This window comes from Leptodactylus fuscus, chromosome 5 (assembly GCF_031893055.1).
Source record: "Leptodactylus fuscus isolate aLepFus1 chromosome 5, aLepFus1.hap2, whole genome shotgun sequence".
In the NCBI taxonomy this organism is placed as follows: domain Eukaryota; kingdom Metazoa; phylum Chordata; class Amphibia; order Anura; family Leptodactylidae; genus Leptodactylus; species Leptodactylus fuscus.
The window spans coordinates 116,407,860-116,424,662 of record NC_134269.1 but is presented as its reverse complement, the minus strand read 5'-3'; the positions used below and the strand labels follow the sequence as shown (position 1 = coordinate 116,424,662).

General features: G+C 39.1%; 2 protein-coding genes across 2 annotated transcripts in view; one reads left to right on the top strand and one right to left on the bottom strand.

Moving 5' to 3' along the window:
• The window catches only part of SLC26A5 (solute carrier family 26 member 5), a 47,903-nt gene extending 45,670 nt beyond the window's left edge, over positions 1-2,233 (top strand). Inside the window, exon 19 of the mRNA XM_075274105.1 lies at positions 110-2,233. Within this exon, the coding sequence (XP_075130206.1) occupies positions 110-285 (176 nt within the window). The 3' untranslated portion in view covers positions 286-2,233. The remainder of the gene's footprint in view (positions 1-109) is intronic.
• Positions 2,234-6,299: 4,066 nt separating this feature from the next.
• On the bottom strand, positions 6,300-15,275 carry PSMC2 (proteasome 26S subunit, ATPase 2). The gene is made up of 12 exons (XM_075274124.1): positions 15,096-15,275; positions 14,033-14,070; positions 11,439-11,520; positions 11,255-11,354; positions 10,685-10,816; positions 10,009-10,081; positions 9,640-9,735; positions 8,548-8,712; positions 8,356-8,443; positions 7,306-7,508; positions 6,745-6,841; positions 6,300-6,647 (listed from the first exon to the last, which is right to left on the bottom strand). Exons 1-12 carry the CDS (start codon positions 15,163-15,165, stop codon positions 6,490-6,492), a joined length of 1,302 nt encoding a protein of 433 aa, XP_075130225.1. The 5' UTR covers positions 15,166-15,275; the 3' UTR covers positions 6,300-6,489.
• Positions 15,276-16,803: the final 1,528 nt, after the last annotated feature.

Sequence of the window (16,803 nt, the reverse complement as noted above, 5' to 3'; positions counted from 1 at the left end):
GTTGTGGTTTGGTAACTACATTGTAGATGCACCTAACATGTATAAGTATATAAAATAAAAGCACGTTGTAGTGTTCTGTAAGTAATGTGCATTTCTTTTTCTTTCACAGGACTGGTTGTACAAGATTTGACCAGGTTACATTTCTTTGACAAGTCTTTAAGAAGAGATATTTTGTTCCACAGTATTCATGATGCTGTGATCTACTGCAGGTTTAGGGCATCCTCCTTGGCTCTCGCCTCCTCTGAAGAGCAAGTCCTCAGCTCAGACACACTAAGCCAGGCCTGATCATTCCTTTTACAAAGGAGAATGGTGCAATAACCCTTTTTATAGATATTGCCTCAGAGTTTGATCCACACATGTAGAATTGGCATACAATAAGATGTTGAATTTTCCTACAGAGACCCCTCTCTATTTGTTTGAGCCTTTCAGCTTCATAGGAACAGCTGATCGCTCTGGCTTATACACAGAAAAGTTGTTTAAGATTAGGGGTCTGAGTACAGGAGATATATTATTTCATTGCAAATGCTTTAATCAGTGGATAGACTTTCTTGTTGGGTGTGGATAGCATCTTGTTCTTGCTTTATAAAGCTGATGTCCCATTTTTAGGATTCCGTACTGTGCCTCTGGTACTACATGGGAATCAAGGGCTTTGGGTAAAAACTCTAAATAGCATAAATACTTTTTATCTTCAACAGCTGCCTTCAGATAAAATAACCCTGGCTCTGCTAAGAGCTGGGACCAGTAAGACAAAATCAGATACTTATGTATCTGAGATGAGATAGTTAACTACTGCTGGATATCAGAATACCTTCCTGTTTTTGTCTAGACAGGGTAAATGTTTTTAATAATGACTAATCTGTTCTGAGCACTTTTACAACACCCTGACTGGGCAATTTAAAACTGATGAAGTGTACATGGGTTTTCTGGGAATCAATGCAAACTCATAGGTGGCCCAAAACAATCCTCATATTCACCCCAAATCCAGTGCTCCGTTGTACAATCCTGGTCTCTGTGCCAGAACTTGCCAGGCTGGAAGTGGAGAAGCACACATACCTGCAGAGACCCATCAGTGGTCACTAGAGAGGGACTGGTGATGTCACGGATTCTTCACCAGTGACAGCGGAGGCCACTAATTGGTCTTAGTAGTTGTGTGAGATGCGCCAATTCTGTTGTAGCAGGCCAGGGAGAGTGTACAAAGTAGTAGTAGTGGGGCTAGGCGAGTATGACTTTTTTTTTTTCTTTTGTTTTGCATTCATTCCAGCTGCCCCTGACTTTGCAGTAATTCATGGGCATCCCTTTAAAAGAGGCTGATAATTTGCCATCCCATCAGTACGTTCAAGTGTTTACTTTTTATAATCCCGTTATTAACAAAATAGAAAACACTACAAGAGAGTATCTTTTACCAAAAAATGTTTAGAAGTAATTAAGCCATCAAATATGAGGTAACTTGCTTTACAGCATCTATGTCTCCGAGCACTTCTTTGGTGACATGGGAATCTACAGAGAAGGTGAAATGATCTAATTGGACTTGTGATTTTTACTATGTAGAGACTACTTTAGGCTGGGAACCCACGTGGCGTAGACTACAGTTTGACAGTGCCCTACAAAGTGGATAGGATTCTTGCAAATCCCATCCACATATTGTGGAAAAATACACACGGCAGACGCAAAGCAATTTCCAAATCTGTTGCAGTTTTGGAAATCACAGTATGTCAATTATACTTACAATATCCAAGCAGCTTGTGAAGAACCTGAGAACTCTCTTATATTATATTACATATTACATGAATAAATAGTAACTACCTGTTATATATTTTACATATGCAGTATTTTTGAAGCTCTATTTCAAGGGTTGTCTAGTTTGTAGTGTCTCACAGTACAGAAAAGCTGCAGGTTAATGTTGCAGATCTCGTTTTTGTTTTAATGGAAAATATAAAGGAAACCCTTTTACTTCACCTTCCTGGTAATTTCATTCCTGGGTTTGACTCAAAAGCAAAACCAAACCTCGCGTTTCCACAGTGTGAATTATAGAGGTGTATGGGCAGATCAGTTGACCCACATCTAGTTCTTCTAAGCAGGTACGGTTTCTTCTGTTGTCCAGCAGTGGTTACAAATACATTATAGCCTCAGTAACTTGGACGGATGACAATAAAACATTTGTCAAATTCTATTACCAGGCTTTAGGGTCTGGGGTGACCTTTTTATTAGCAGAAATTTGTTCTAAGATCAACTTGTAACTTTAAAAGAAAAAAAAATTGCTAATTTAGAGAAACAAAAATGACAAAAGCCTTAAAACCGTGTGACTGTGACTTCTCACCAAAACCAGGCGTTTTTCATGTTTGTGTTTATTGCTTTGGAAATAGGAATGTATTCATGTGGTTGTATGTATTGCTGGGTGCCTGTTACACCTGCTAGGGATCTTAACTCCTGAATTGCTGTTACTAATGAGCATATTGTTTGTTACAGGGCCGTTTTTGTACTATATGTGGATAAACCAAACTTAGATCAGCATTATGGGGAGATACTTTTATTGTATAAATATTCAGTGTAAATGATGAAGATTGGTTTGTGTACTGTGACTATATATTTTATAATTGCAAATGTATTTTAAAACTCTATAGGTTGCTCTAAAAGGGTTAATTTACATATTATGTTTGTGTTAGATCTCTGTGCTCTAGTGTGGCCTCTAGGTCAGGTCTAAGTTTACTGCAGGCCTCTCGGTCATACCATGTAATGGTCAGTAGTGACACTATTATTGCTTTGTATCAATCCTCTACACGCATGCAACACGTTGTTGTCACAGGCCTGAGAAATCCCCCCTCAAACAGAGTAAGGGGGTGTTTGCGCCCTGTGTAATTCCACCGGATTTCCATCCTGAGACCCGGAGAAACTGGATAGGGGATGGCTTCAGGGCAGTCAGATTTAAAACCCATTCATTTGAATGAGTCTCATAAGCAAACTGCCGCTGCCCATCTGCAGCCTCTCCACAGGAAACTGGTTTTTTTGTTGTTGTTTTTTTTGGCCAGACACAAAGTCGGACATGTAAGACTTTGTGTCCGGCCAAAAAAAAAAACTGTTTCCCTGCAGAGAGGCTGCATACGGACACTGGCAGTTTGCTTTTAAAATCTATTCAAATGAGTTTTAAAACTGACCACCGGGAAGCCGTCCCCTGTCCAGTTTTGCCGCAGCTTAGGACGGAAACCCAGTGGAAAGAGACATAGGGTGCACAGGGGCTTAAGTGTGAACGCCCCCCTAAGGCTAGGGCCCCACAGTGCTGCGGGAAGAACCGCTGCGTGCACGCATTGCGGTTCTTTCCACAGCGCTTTTAAGAGAAAGTTAACAGAGTTTTCCGCTGCGGGCTTTCTCTTAACATTACATCTACGGGAAAGCCGCCGGCGATTCCGTAGATATAATTGACATGCTGCGATTTGCAAAACCGCAATGGCTTTGCAAATCGCAGCGTGTCCGCGCTGTGATCTTTTCCGCAAAGTGGGAATGGGATTTGCATGAATCCCATCCACTTTGCCTGCACTGTACAACGCCAAGATTTTTCCCACAGCGTCTCCACTGCAGGCAAATCACGGTGTTTCCGGTCCGTGGGGCCCCGGCCTAAGAGTACTCTAGAGAACCCAAATTAAATACTAACACGATCAGAATTAAAACACAGATTCCATGCCTAAAACCTCACAAGATTTGCTAGCAATGAACACAAATGTATTAATACCTTATTTACATTCCTAGGAAAATATCTGCTTGGAATAAGGAGCATACTATATTGCTTAGAATCCACATTATGTTCAGTGCAGCAGATTCAACAGCATTGGCCCTTATGCACAGTATCTCACATCAGGATGGGTCTAAGACACAGAAGTGGTGCAAATCTTTCTAATATCCTGTATATTTCATTCTTGGGTCTGGCATAAAAATACTGAGCAGAATATTGACATGTCAGTATACCTTAAGGATGTTGCATGAAGGTTTTGAAGCCAAACCAGGTGTGGAACATAAATGTTAAGTATAAACTCCGCTGCCACACAGTGTACCTAAGACAGCTACATCCACATTCTGTTTTTGGGCCTCCAGTGCTTTCACTTCTTATTACTGGTAATCTCATTACCAGTATTCTTAGTATATTAGCTTAAAACCAAGCTATTTCACTTAGAGAAGTGCAAAAAAATATATATAAATATACACATTGTCTTGGCCATTGGTGTTATATAATAACCAAAAACACAACCTTTTTATATCTAAAGACAAATATACTATACTGGAGCACATGTGAGCTACTACAAACAATAAGTAATGAAGTAAATAAATCCAAAGAAATAAGATTTAATATATATAATTTATTTTGTTTCAATTCTATCTTTATTTGACAGTGGACTCTACAGAGACATTTTTTACAGAAAGTATGTTCTTTGAAATGTTTGATATTCTGAAGGGTTCCTTTTAGTGTGAACTGGTAGCTGTCAATATAGCAATTTCTTTATAATATGATTTTTATTTTTTAGATAGTCTCTCGAGGCTAAGATTGCTGGAGAAAAGATACTAGAATCTGGTGACTAAAGCTAGCAACGTATCTGTCCATGCAAGTAAATTACTTTACTAAAAAAGTGTCGAATACCCAAGAGAAAAAAAAAAAAAGTTTGAGTTACAAATGTAATTACAATGATCTAACATTTTTCTGACTTGCCATCTGGATGTAGCTTAAGATAGATTTCAGGTAATTTTTTTTTACTCTAGTAAGGAATGATGTGACCACATCCACGGCGCTTTCATATTGCAAGAGTTGTTGATGTGAACAACACCATGATTGATGTAGAGCTCTTTTTGAATGCTCTATATGGGTGGGTGAGCAATATAGGGCATATTTACATCAGAATCGCTGGCACTATCCTGCTCAGATGTGCAATAGCAGTGTAATTGATAGGATTTAAGCCAATTCAATCCACACACTGCAGAAATTTTTTTTTAAAAAAAACTACCATTCAAGCCCCAGCAATAAGGGACCTGCCACAGGTTTAAAACCTGCAGTGCAAAAGCTGAAAGCCAGGCAAGCTGCCCAGGAATCTGTTACCTGTAATAGAATACTGGCGATATTAGTAACTGCCTCACAGTGCACTAGGCAATTTACCAACCCTCATGCTTTTGTGCTGCTTTTGCCACTCTTCTAATAAGTGGCTGGGCCTCAACACGTATGTTACACAAAACAAACCCATAGGATTTGTGTTTCTGGTGCATGGATGGCCCAGCCTCTTGTAGCACTTCTGACCCTAGTAGGGTTTAGATTACAATCAGGGTGTAATACTGGTTTACCCCCATTGTTTACACAGTCATTGTTACACAAGGAATGCAGTATAGTTTACAAGACATGTTACAGATATATGCAGGTCTACAGAAGATGCTTTTATAGAACAGTTTATAACCTGACAACTTCCTGCCCCCTTTATAATTCTGCATTTTGAGGCTCTAAACAGATTGCTTATAAAATCTTCCACTGTAAGGTGGATGGTACAGTATTTATTTAAAATGCCTTATTTTCTGTTACGTGTGTAATTTGACATAGAACCAATCAGATTGGTTGATACTTACCTTAAGTTACAACTTTCTGCATTACCTGAAACCTTAGGCCTCTGATTCCTCTTTAATTTCTGTCCCCCAGTTTTCCGCTGCTGCTTAGGGCAGAACGAATGAGCCTTTTTACCGAAGAGTCTCAAGCCACAGACTCTGGCAAGATCGAGCAGGACACTTATTTTTCTGTGTCCTGCTGCAACATCTTGTCTCTCATTGAAAACCATGGGAGGGAGCATCTACTGCTTATTTTGGGGATGAATGTGCCCCCAAATAAGTGGCAGTTTCCACCATGTGAACAGGGCCTTAGTCTTATGGCATAATATTTAACATAATTTAATAGCACAAAGAAATTTCTCACTGACAAGCACTGGCCTCTGGAGTTTTCTTAATATAAAAAAGGCAAGGCCTGTGTGACTACTTTTACATTATGGACAGTAGAGTAAGCCATTTCCAGCTCCACGTGCCACAAGCAGTCAATATTCCACTTACGTCTGAAAGTGCTGAAGATGACATTTTAATAAGTGTTCTAAATATTGTTTACTGAATTATTATTTGATAAATGTTTGTGTTCTTTGCCAATAGTCTATTTTTCTAGATATATATTTTTATGTTAAACTACAAGTGAATTTGCCTTCATAGATTATGATATTGTTTGCTCAATGACAGATTATGGAACAAGTAATTTCTCAGATCAAAATAAAATGATTTAACAGCAAAAAATGTGTTTTTTGGTTTTTTTTTTTTATTGGTGGCACTTTCAACAAAAAGGGCAGCAGATATAACAAGAAAATGTGATGTCATTTTATTTCAAATACAGTAATACCCCAAACAAATTCTGTTTCTTTCTAGGGGGAATGTTTTACACGCTACATTAAATCACCACTTTAACTAAGGACACACATTGTCACATATGGTTTAATTGTAGGTCATGTATCTGGGTGTAGCGCTGAATTTTGCGTACGATTTGATAACCTTGTTCACAGCCTCCAAGAAGTCTTTCTCTGTTGCAACTTTGCGTCGTGCTCTGATCGCAAACATTCCTGCTTCAGTGCACACACTGCGGATTTCAGCACCTGAATGGCAAAGGTCACAGACAACAAATATATTAAGACTTGGACACTTCATTTAGATATGGCACAACATGAACATACTACTAAGTGAAAGACTTACCTGTGCTGTTTGGACACAGACGTGCCAGCAGCTCAAATCGAATATCTCGTTCTACACTCATTGACCTGGCATGAATTTTAAAGATGTGTGTACGTCCCTTTAAAGTAAATTAAAAGTAAAGGATGCATTGGTTAGTATTACAATAGTACAGCAGTGCTACTTTTACTTACATTAATGCATCTGATGTTTTTTCTATACCAATGAACAAAAATGAAAAACTTGTGGTAATGGAAGCTACACGTGTAAGAGTGACCGAATGCTGCGTTCATATGGCAAAAATTGGAATTCCAATTCCTCTCCACTTGAAGCTGAAGCTAGTGGGCTTTACTCAGTGATCAGCCTCAGATGGGCCTAAGCAGCAGAGTGTCTCACACCACAGGTTCTGTGGCAATGGGAGGCAAAGTCCAGCCAGAATTTTGAGCTTTCAATTCAATCTTGTAAACAGAGTATAAGGAAGCATTTACACTTTAGGACGTAAAGGGAACACATTTAAAAAAAAAAAACTGTGAAGGCAACCTGAGAAAGTTATAGTAGAACACTGAAACTAAGACTTATCTTTACCTCAAGATCAGGTAAACTGAATTCAATCTTTCTGTCCAGTCTTCCAGGCCTCATAAGAGCGGGGTCCAAAGTATCCGGTCTGTTTGTGGCCATTAATACTTTAATATTTCCTCTTGGATCAAATCCATCCAACTGATTGATGAGTTCCAGCATAGTTCTCTGGACTTCATTATCACCACCAGCTCCATCATCAAAGCGAGCACCTAACAAAGCAAGACAGCAAAGTTCCTCAAACTCATTACTCACAATTTATTTAATTTCCACATGTATCATTTTAGCTATTGCTTAACCTCTGCCTGTCAAAAATTGTATCAATAAGAGGATAATGTTCTTGTTAATACAATTACAAATAAAGTAGTGATAGAAGTTATAGTGCGTGTCTCTGCTGACACAAGCTGGGCACAACGTAACAGGCACTGAAATGGCCTATCTATGGAAAAATTACAATTTTCCCTTTTCATTATCAACTGCACATTCATTTCTGTAAATTAAATTAATGCAACACTAAAGGGTTAATGTTCTCTAGGCCTCTGACAAATCCATTCAATGCTGCAGTTTCCAAAATGGGATCACATGTCTGCAGATTCCACTTTCCTGCCAATTCAGGGCCTCTGCATAAGTTGTATGACATCCAATATCCAAACTGTACTCCAAAAAAGAAGGTTCCACCCTCCCTCCTAAAATTCTATTCCTATGTGTCCCTCTGTACATAAATATGATCCTTCAGAAAAAATTTTATTTACCTGAGGAAGAAGCCGAGAGCTTTGAAAGCTTGTAATCTGTCATCATCATTATTAGTTAGCCATTTAAAAGGGTATCAACTACTGAAGACTCAAGTTTCATGTAGACCAAGTAAAATATTATTATTTCTTCCCACATAGCCCCTTTAATACTGTGAAACATACATCTGTAGTCTCTCTTGATGTCTTAATTCAAAAAGTAACATTACTTCTCAAGTAAAACCTAAATGTCAGCAACTAGAGTAGAACCACACTGTAACATTTAGGTAGTAGGTTATGTTGCAATGCTTGTATACTAGCTAATACATACCACCAATGGCATCAATTTCATCAAAGAAAATAAGACAAGCTTTCTTTGTTCGGGCCATCTCAAACAATTCACGGACCATTCGTGCACCCTAAGATGTGGCAAAGGCACAAAGTAGTATCACACATATATCACATGTCACCATCACAAAGCAGTAAAAGTAACAAAAACAAATCATAAAACCAAAACACATACTTCACCAACGTATTTCTGGACAAGTTCCGATCCAATAACTCTGATGAAGCAGGCATCTGTTCTGTTAGCAACAGCACGAGCACAAAGGGTTTTTCCTGTTCCAGGAGGACCAAATAGTAGCACTCCTTTTGGGGGCTCAATACCCAGATTGACAAATCTTTCTGGCTGTGGAAAGACATTTGCAACATGAGGAACCATAGCTATACGATGGGAATGTTTATAGGCCGTGCATCCATGGTTGTAGAGTATGTGCATAGAGACTTGTATTTTGTCTTGTAATTAATGATTGTAAATCTTTATTATATTCACTGATATAAACGCAGAGTTTAACCCATTGGGCCTGCAGCCCATTCATTTACTTGCAGTCAAAAAACTGCCATGCTGTTCTGCAATCTTAGTACTGCCAGGAGAACAACTTCTGCGCAAAGTTGATGTAAGACGTGTTATAAAAGTGATTTTTTTAAAAAAAAAAACGCACTCCTAATTCCACCCCCTCTAAATAGTTTAGTGTAGAGAGTCTTAGTTTAGAAAAGCAGTTTAGGTATTGTTTGTTCACTTTGATTTAATTTTTATAAAATAAAAAAGTGCAGTTTTTGAAGTAGGGGATATATGGGAGGGTTTCTAATGTTTAACCACCTAAAACCACTTCAGAAATGAAGTAAATGAGTATTCTTATGAGGAAAAGGCTAAATAATGCCTGATAACACAGATGTCTAACATCTCCTCTACCTACCTCACCATAGATTTCTAATGTACAGATTGATTTAATCAGTAACAAAAGGAGGCAAAAATCAGTGACCAAACAGGCCATGGACTATATATCACATGACCGTGGTCAGACTTATCCATTAGAAGTAACAGAATGAATGACAGTAAGCAGAGATCTAGAAAACCGTGAGGAATTCATACCAAAAGTATATTGGAAAATTGTACAACTTTTTATTATACAAACGATAACATTTGTCTCAGTATTGGTCTGAAAGTAGTCAACCCCTTTAATGCTTTAAAGAATTTTGCTGTTGCATAAATGAGAACTTTAGAGAAGTAACTAATAAAGAGCAACATAGCAAATATTACTATAGAGATACTTACATGAAGTAATGGAGTTTCAACAACTTCCCTTAATTTTTCTATCTGTTCTTTGCAACCTCCAACATCACTGTATGTAACATCAGGTTTCTCTTCCACCTATACAGCAAACAGACAGTGTGTTATTGTATTTTTTTTTCTATTAAAAGCCCTGTTCATGCTTCATACATTTCGATAAGGATTCCATTGCTATTTAAAGTTTTTTTTCTCCAAGATTTAAATTTCTCTCCAAGGAACAGATAAGTGTCTGGGCTGTGGGAGTCTGTCAGTGAGGATCCCACGGATTGTGAGAATGGGGTAGGACGGATCAGTCTTCCCCTATATGTGAACAAAGCCCAACAGTTGTCTCTTTAAATCAATTAAAACAATTACCTGCATCATGGTCACCGTAGGATCAATTTTGGGAGGCAATGGAATATGGATCTGGTACTTGTTTCTGTCAACACTGTACATAAAGAATAATACATATAAAGAATCAGGTACAAATTTTGTTACCTAGACCTGACTACCATCTAAAAATACCAATTTAGAAGCATCTAATTCATAACGCATACTCAGTTATATACAGTATCCCTTATTATAGCATTAATGGGAATTTGTAAGAGTAAATAACTTTCAAGACAAACAAGAGTCTAAATTCTTGTTATCAGTTGGGGGCACCAGTGGGCAAACCCCACCGATCTGTGGATATGAGAAGTTAATTTTGTGGAAAAATCCATTTAAGCAACTTCATTACAACTGTTACCTAAAATAATTAGAAATACAGTAAGGCTGGTTCCATACTACCGAATTTCAGAATTGAGATTTGGTTCTTGTGTGCATCATATTTCCTGGTCTGTACACTATGCTTGGAGATGGACTCCTAGCGTTACATTTATGTATGATGCTAGGAGTCCCTGCCTCTCTGCTACATACTGTAATCACTACAAAGCAGTATGTCGCGGACAGGCCAGTAAATCCAGCGCAGCTTTGGACCAAGTCTTACGTTCCAAGACTCTGTCGTATGAAAATAGGCTTAAATGAATGCAAATATATATATATCTCTTACCCAACTCTCATCCCTTCCTCTATGTCTGTAGGAGCAACCTGGTCACTCAGATCTACCACAAACTTTGCAAACTGTTTCACGTTGATTATATATTTAGGGTCTTCTGAGTCCGCATTTATTATTTTTGTACACCTGAAAATGAAAAAAAAAAGATCTGATAAGTATAATTTTAGAAACCTGCTCAATAAAAGCATTATCATAATCAAAGGGGTTGTCCCATGAAAAGCATCCTACGCTAGTTTATGTGGATATAAGACTTTTCCTAAATACACTCCCATCCTAACAGTTAGGTCAAAACAACCATCCTGCTTCTCTCAAAAGTTTGTCATGTCAAGTAGTCAACCTTCTTTCACAAGGGGTGAGCTACCAAAAAGTACCCTGAAATCCTTTTTATATAGCAGTGATGAAAACTATTTTACACCCACTCATGGCAAGTCCCAGTGCCTACCCCTGTAATTCATTTACGTAACTGTTTGCGACATAACTACATGCAGAGTTTTGCTGCGTTTGAAGTTTGGTGGGTCAATGGGTGTAATAGCACATCCAGGTTACATGTAAAAAGATTGTTACCTGGCCACCTGAAGTGGTTGCTCACTCTGAAGGGTCTGCTTATCCGCAGCCAAATCCCACAGGGCTGGGGGTGCAAGTCCTGTGTCAGACTCCTTAATGCCTATTGTAAATGGACACGTGTTAAATAAATAAGCTGGAAATTTATTTCCAAACTAATACAGACTATACAAACCATGTAGCATACCTGTAAGCTCATTAATTTTCTTAAGAAGTTGCTGGATGTCATCTTCCACTTGTTTAATTTGCCGTGAATACGTGCTTTGTCCCTGTAATTACACAAGGGTTGTAACTGCACTATTCAGCCAACTATAAAGTCATAGTCATAAAGTCAGGTCTAAGGGTAAATAAATGTGATCAGTTTTTACACATGGAGAATCTGCACAAACTGGCATACATTTGGTGTGGATTTTCATAAATGAACATGCAGATTTTTCAGCCTTTTTTCCCCTTAAAAAAACCATGCAGCAGATTTTAAAATCTGCATCATGGGTGACTTTCTGCATGGACAAAAGGTGCAAGATGTTCATAAGAAATAGAATTGTGGTGAGGATTATATGCTTTTAAATCTGTACAGAAAATCCACACGTAGTCCTGATCTTCTCCATGTCCATTCAAGTAACTTCCCATCGGTAATGTGTAATATCAGAAGCAGCATCTAAAATGTCCATATAGAAAGCATTTCTATTTTTCCTTGAATGAAAGCCTGGTTTATTCTGCCATGTAATGGGAACCCAAAAGAATGCAATGATTTGGAAATCTCACATAACCATATTATACTCACAATAGAACATATATCAGGAGAAAGTTAGACAATTTTCTATTTCATTAGAAAAGAATTAACCGATCTAGAACTTGGGGCAGGAACACATCGCAAAAAAAAAAAGGTTTGACGGGGCCATATATACCACTGTGTAGCACCTCATCTTTTTACCGCAGTCTGTAAACATCTGATAAATGAGGAGACCAATTGCTGGAGTTTTGGGAGAGGAATGTTGTCCTATTCTTTTTTTTTTCTTTAAATGTAGATTGTGAGCCCCACATAGGGTTCACAATGTACTTTTTTTTTGTGTCTTTTTTTTTGCAATATGGGATGGAAATACATGCAAACACAGGGAGAACATACAAACTCCTTGCAGATGGTTTTTTGCCCTTGGTGGGATTCGAACTAAGGACTTAAGCACTGCAAGGCTGCAGTGCTAACCACTGAGCCACTGTGTGGCCCCAAATGTTGTCCTATTCTTGTCTGATGTAGGATTGTAGCTGCTCAACAACCCTGGGCCTTATTAACTGGATTTTTTTGGGAGTACATGTTCTAAAACCTCTACATACTGCTAAGCATTGATAGTGCCTTTCCAGATGTGCCTATGGCATGGGTAGCATACATAAACCCATATCAACAGAGATGCAGGTTTTTGTACTGTGGGCTGATAACACGCTGGATGGTCCCTCTCCTCTCAAGTCTCACAGCATCCATGGTTCACAAAGAATTAGAAGTTTTGACTTATCTTACCCAGAAACAGTTTAAGGCTGCGGCCTCACACTGCATTTTTTTGTTGCAGGTTTTGCTGCATTTTTTGAGCCAAAGCCAAAAATGGCTACAAAAGGAATGGAAAATATATAGGAAACCCTTATACTTCTCCCTCCTGCTCAATCCACTCCTGGCGTTGGCTCAGAAAAACATTGCAAAATCTGTAACAAAAAAAAAAAGAAGAAGCTGTGTTTCCGCAATGAGGGGCCACAGCCTAAATGAGCTTCAATTGAAAGGAAGACAAGTGGCATTTCTGGAATAGTATTTTCTTTCACTTGAATTTGTGGATTACACAGCCAATTACGTTCCCAGACAATGATTTCTGGAAGTATTCCTGAGGTCATGCCGTGACATCCATTACTGATTTTTACATTGCATGGGTGATATGAATTATGAACACATCACAGCACTCCCTTCAAACAAATGATCAGTGGGGGTTCTGTGTGCTGGCCCTCATTGACCTCTTATTCATGACCTATTCCAGAACGATTTAAAAGGAAAAACATTTATCCCATACAGTGAACGCCATAATAGAGGGGGAAAAATCAGCAGCTAAATCGCATTTTGTTGCTTCACCTCCCAAGAAAAATAGAATAAAAAGCGATCATAATATCATATATTATTCAAAACAGAATAAACACTACACAACTGTCCTGCAAAAAAAGACACCGTACACAGCTCTGTAGACTGAAATATTTTTTTAAAAAAGGCACAGGTTATATTTCGGAATATGGAATCTCATTTATTTTTCTTCAAAATTTTAAGTTGTAAAGGTATTAAAAAGTTATATAATATAATCAACTACAAAAATCATATCACAGTTGTTGTACCGACCTGGATAATAAAGCCAGCATGTTATTGTTACTGGACAGTGAAAGTCGTACAAAGTCAGAATTGAATTAAAAAAAAAAAAAAAAAAAATTGGACTCCACCCTGGATTTTTCTTCCAGCTTCCCGGTATATTATACAAAATATTAGATACCATTTTGAAAAATAAACATAATCGCAAGAATGAAAAATAGTAGTGTTTGTAATGGCGTCTCATGTAGACCACCCCCACCCCATATGCTGTTTAATGAAGTCTTGTATATTATTCTAATTGGCTGCAATGTAATACTACCCTTCCTAGCAAACAAAATCTCCATTTTCCATTGAAGAACAGATCCAAACTAAAAGTTGACCAACTTGTGGAGCTGCCATTTATACCAACACATAAGAGACTGCTATCTAATACAGAACATTATACTTACATAAGTCTTCAGCAGAGCAATATCTCCTTCATCCAGAGCTGGAATTGAAGAAAAAAACATATTTACAATATCCTGAGAACCTTCATAACATATCAGAAAATGAGTCACATATAGATTAGAAGTATGTTAGTTATGTGAATGATGGCGAGAAGTCACCTGTACTATGTCCCTCAGGTTCCATTTGTATCAGTTATCGTCGGGGTCAGTTTTTGTCCATTTTTCTGGTCCTCAGACCAGAAGAATGAGATTCAAAGTGCAAAAGTGAGTGCAGTGTAAGACTTTGTTCACATCATGTTTAGAACAATAGTTGAGGTCACATTAGTGCTTAGTCCATTCTTCTGTTCTGTCATCGCAACATAGGAACAGACAGTAAATACAAAGCTCTCTAATGAGGAACAACAACGGATCCCCATGTACCCCATTGATTATAATAGTGTCCATTGAGTATCTTATTTCCTTGTCATTTCACCAGATAAAAAATATTTGCATGCAGGATTTTTTTTGTCCACAATTGTAGCTGAACACTACAACGGAGTCTCCTACACAGATGTTAGTAGCACAGACAGATCCATCCATTGCATAGAGGTCAGTCTGCCATGGTTTCCACACAAGGCCACCTCAAAATCCTCTCCAAAAGTTAACATACCGTAAACATATATTCACATGGCGTAATATGGGGAGATGAGATACCATGAGATGGAGTCAACTTAAAATCAGCACCAAATTCCATCCAGGATCTCCCTCCCATTATATCCTATAGGAGGATTCCAAGGAGAGATCAAAGGAGGAGGCTGAAATAATAAGTGATCTACTTGTGGTTAGTGCGGACTCCACAGCTGATTGACGGCACAAACCACAGCTGCAGAGGGGGAATCTGAGGCAGAGATCCGTATCCACGTCCTCTACCATTACCACAGTGTCAATGCGCCCTAATAACCTCCTGACATTGAGCGCACACTGCCCTGGTATACTCATAACAGATGCAGAGTACTAGCTATCCGCTAACCGACACCCAATCACTGATGGGAACCGTCCGCAGCCCGGAGACGTGGCCGCCTCTCACCTCGTATAGGTTTATCCTCTTTCTCTTCCTCCTTCGTCTTGCGCTGGTCGGCTCCCAAGTAGTCCGGCATGATGATAGCGACAGGAGCAACGACTACACGGAACCAGAGGAAGAAGACCCGGTAACTATTACACAGCAAACTGGAGACAATTTCCGTGCGCAACCGGAAACGGAAACGACATCACCTCAACGCCGGCGAATCTGCCTCTAGTGACGGAGCGCAGTGGAGACAAGGGGGAGAGTGTGTGATAGACTGTGGTCCTTCAGGCCAGCGACATTTTTGTGGAGTCAGTTCCAGTTATCCTTTACCAACACAGAGGCGCAGTAATGTTCATAGAGATAGGCAGGACATCATTTCATTTGAGAATATATTCCTGCTGTACAAATGTCTTATTTTCTGTGTCACTTTTTTGAAGGTGTCTTATTTACACAGCAAACATCGGTGTATCATTAACTATTTGATGCACTGACTATACTGAGCCTTTGTGTCCAGATCGGGTTTTTTAAAGTGTCAAATAAATGCCAGCATCACTTTAACCTTTTCGCTGCCAAGGGTCTCTGGAAATTTTGCACCTCCAGTAGCCAGAGCAATTTTCACAGTTTTGAGATGGACAAATCAAACCTAAATTGCAACATTAAAAAAGCATCCAACCCCCCATACCTATATATTTTCTTAAAGTAGACACCTGCAGCATTGTCAGAATGCCACTTGGTACTGTATACGAACAGGCACCTTCATGCAATTTTTATTTAAAGAGGACCTTTCACCACTTTTGGGCACATGCAGTGTTATATACTGCTGGAAAGCTGACAGTGCGCTGAATTCAGCGCACTGTCGGCTTTCCCGATCTGTGCCCGGTGTAAAGAGCTTACGGTGCCGGTACCGTAGTGCTCTATGGTCAGAAGGGCGTTTCTGACAGTTAGCCAGGAACGTCCTTCTGCCTCGCGGCGCCAATCACGCTGTGCTGTGGAGCGGGGAGGAACTCCCCCCTCCCGCTCCTGATAATGCTCGTCTATGGACGAGCTGTGTGAGCAGAGGGAGGGGGAGTTCCTCACCGCTCCACAGCACAGCGCGATTGGCGCCGCGAAGCAGAAGGACGTCTCTGGCTAATGGTCAGAAACGCCCTTCTGACCATAGAGCACTACGGTACCGGCACCGTAAGCTCTTTACACCGGGCACAGATCGGGAAAGCCGACAGTGCGCTGAATTCAGCGCACTGTCAGCTTTCCAGCAGTATATAACACTGCATGTGCCCAAAAGTGGTGAAAGGTCCTCTTTAAAGTAAATGTTTTATGAAAAAATGCAAATAAATGTATATTAGTTGCTAAAAGCGGAAACCAAACAAAAAAATAAATACACCAAACCTTCTTACAATAAGAGTTCAACATGTGCAGAGTTCATACATATCACTATGGCCTGAACCCGCATGCACGTGTCTTCAGAAAATCGCTAGAACTGGAAGGAACAAAAATCTGCTTTGAAGCTGGAAATGTTAAAAAAGTATCATCCTATAAAATGTAGGGATTACATACCATGAAAAGTAAGTGAACCCCTAAACCCTATATATTTGTTTAAAAGTAGACAACCTGAAGATTACAAATGTCTTAATGGGTCATCGATAGCCACATCCACCTTCATGCAACTTTGCGACAAACACAAATAATTTCTGAAAAAATGCACTAAACCGCATATTTTCACCTAAAATTC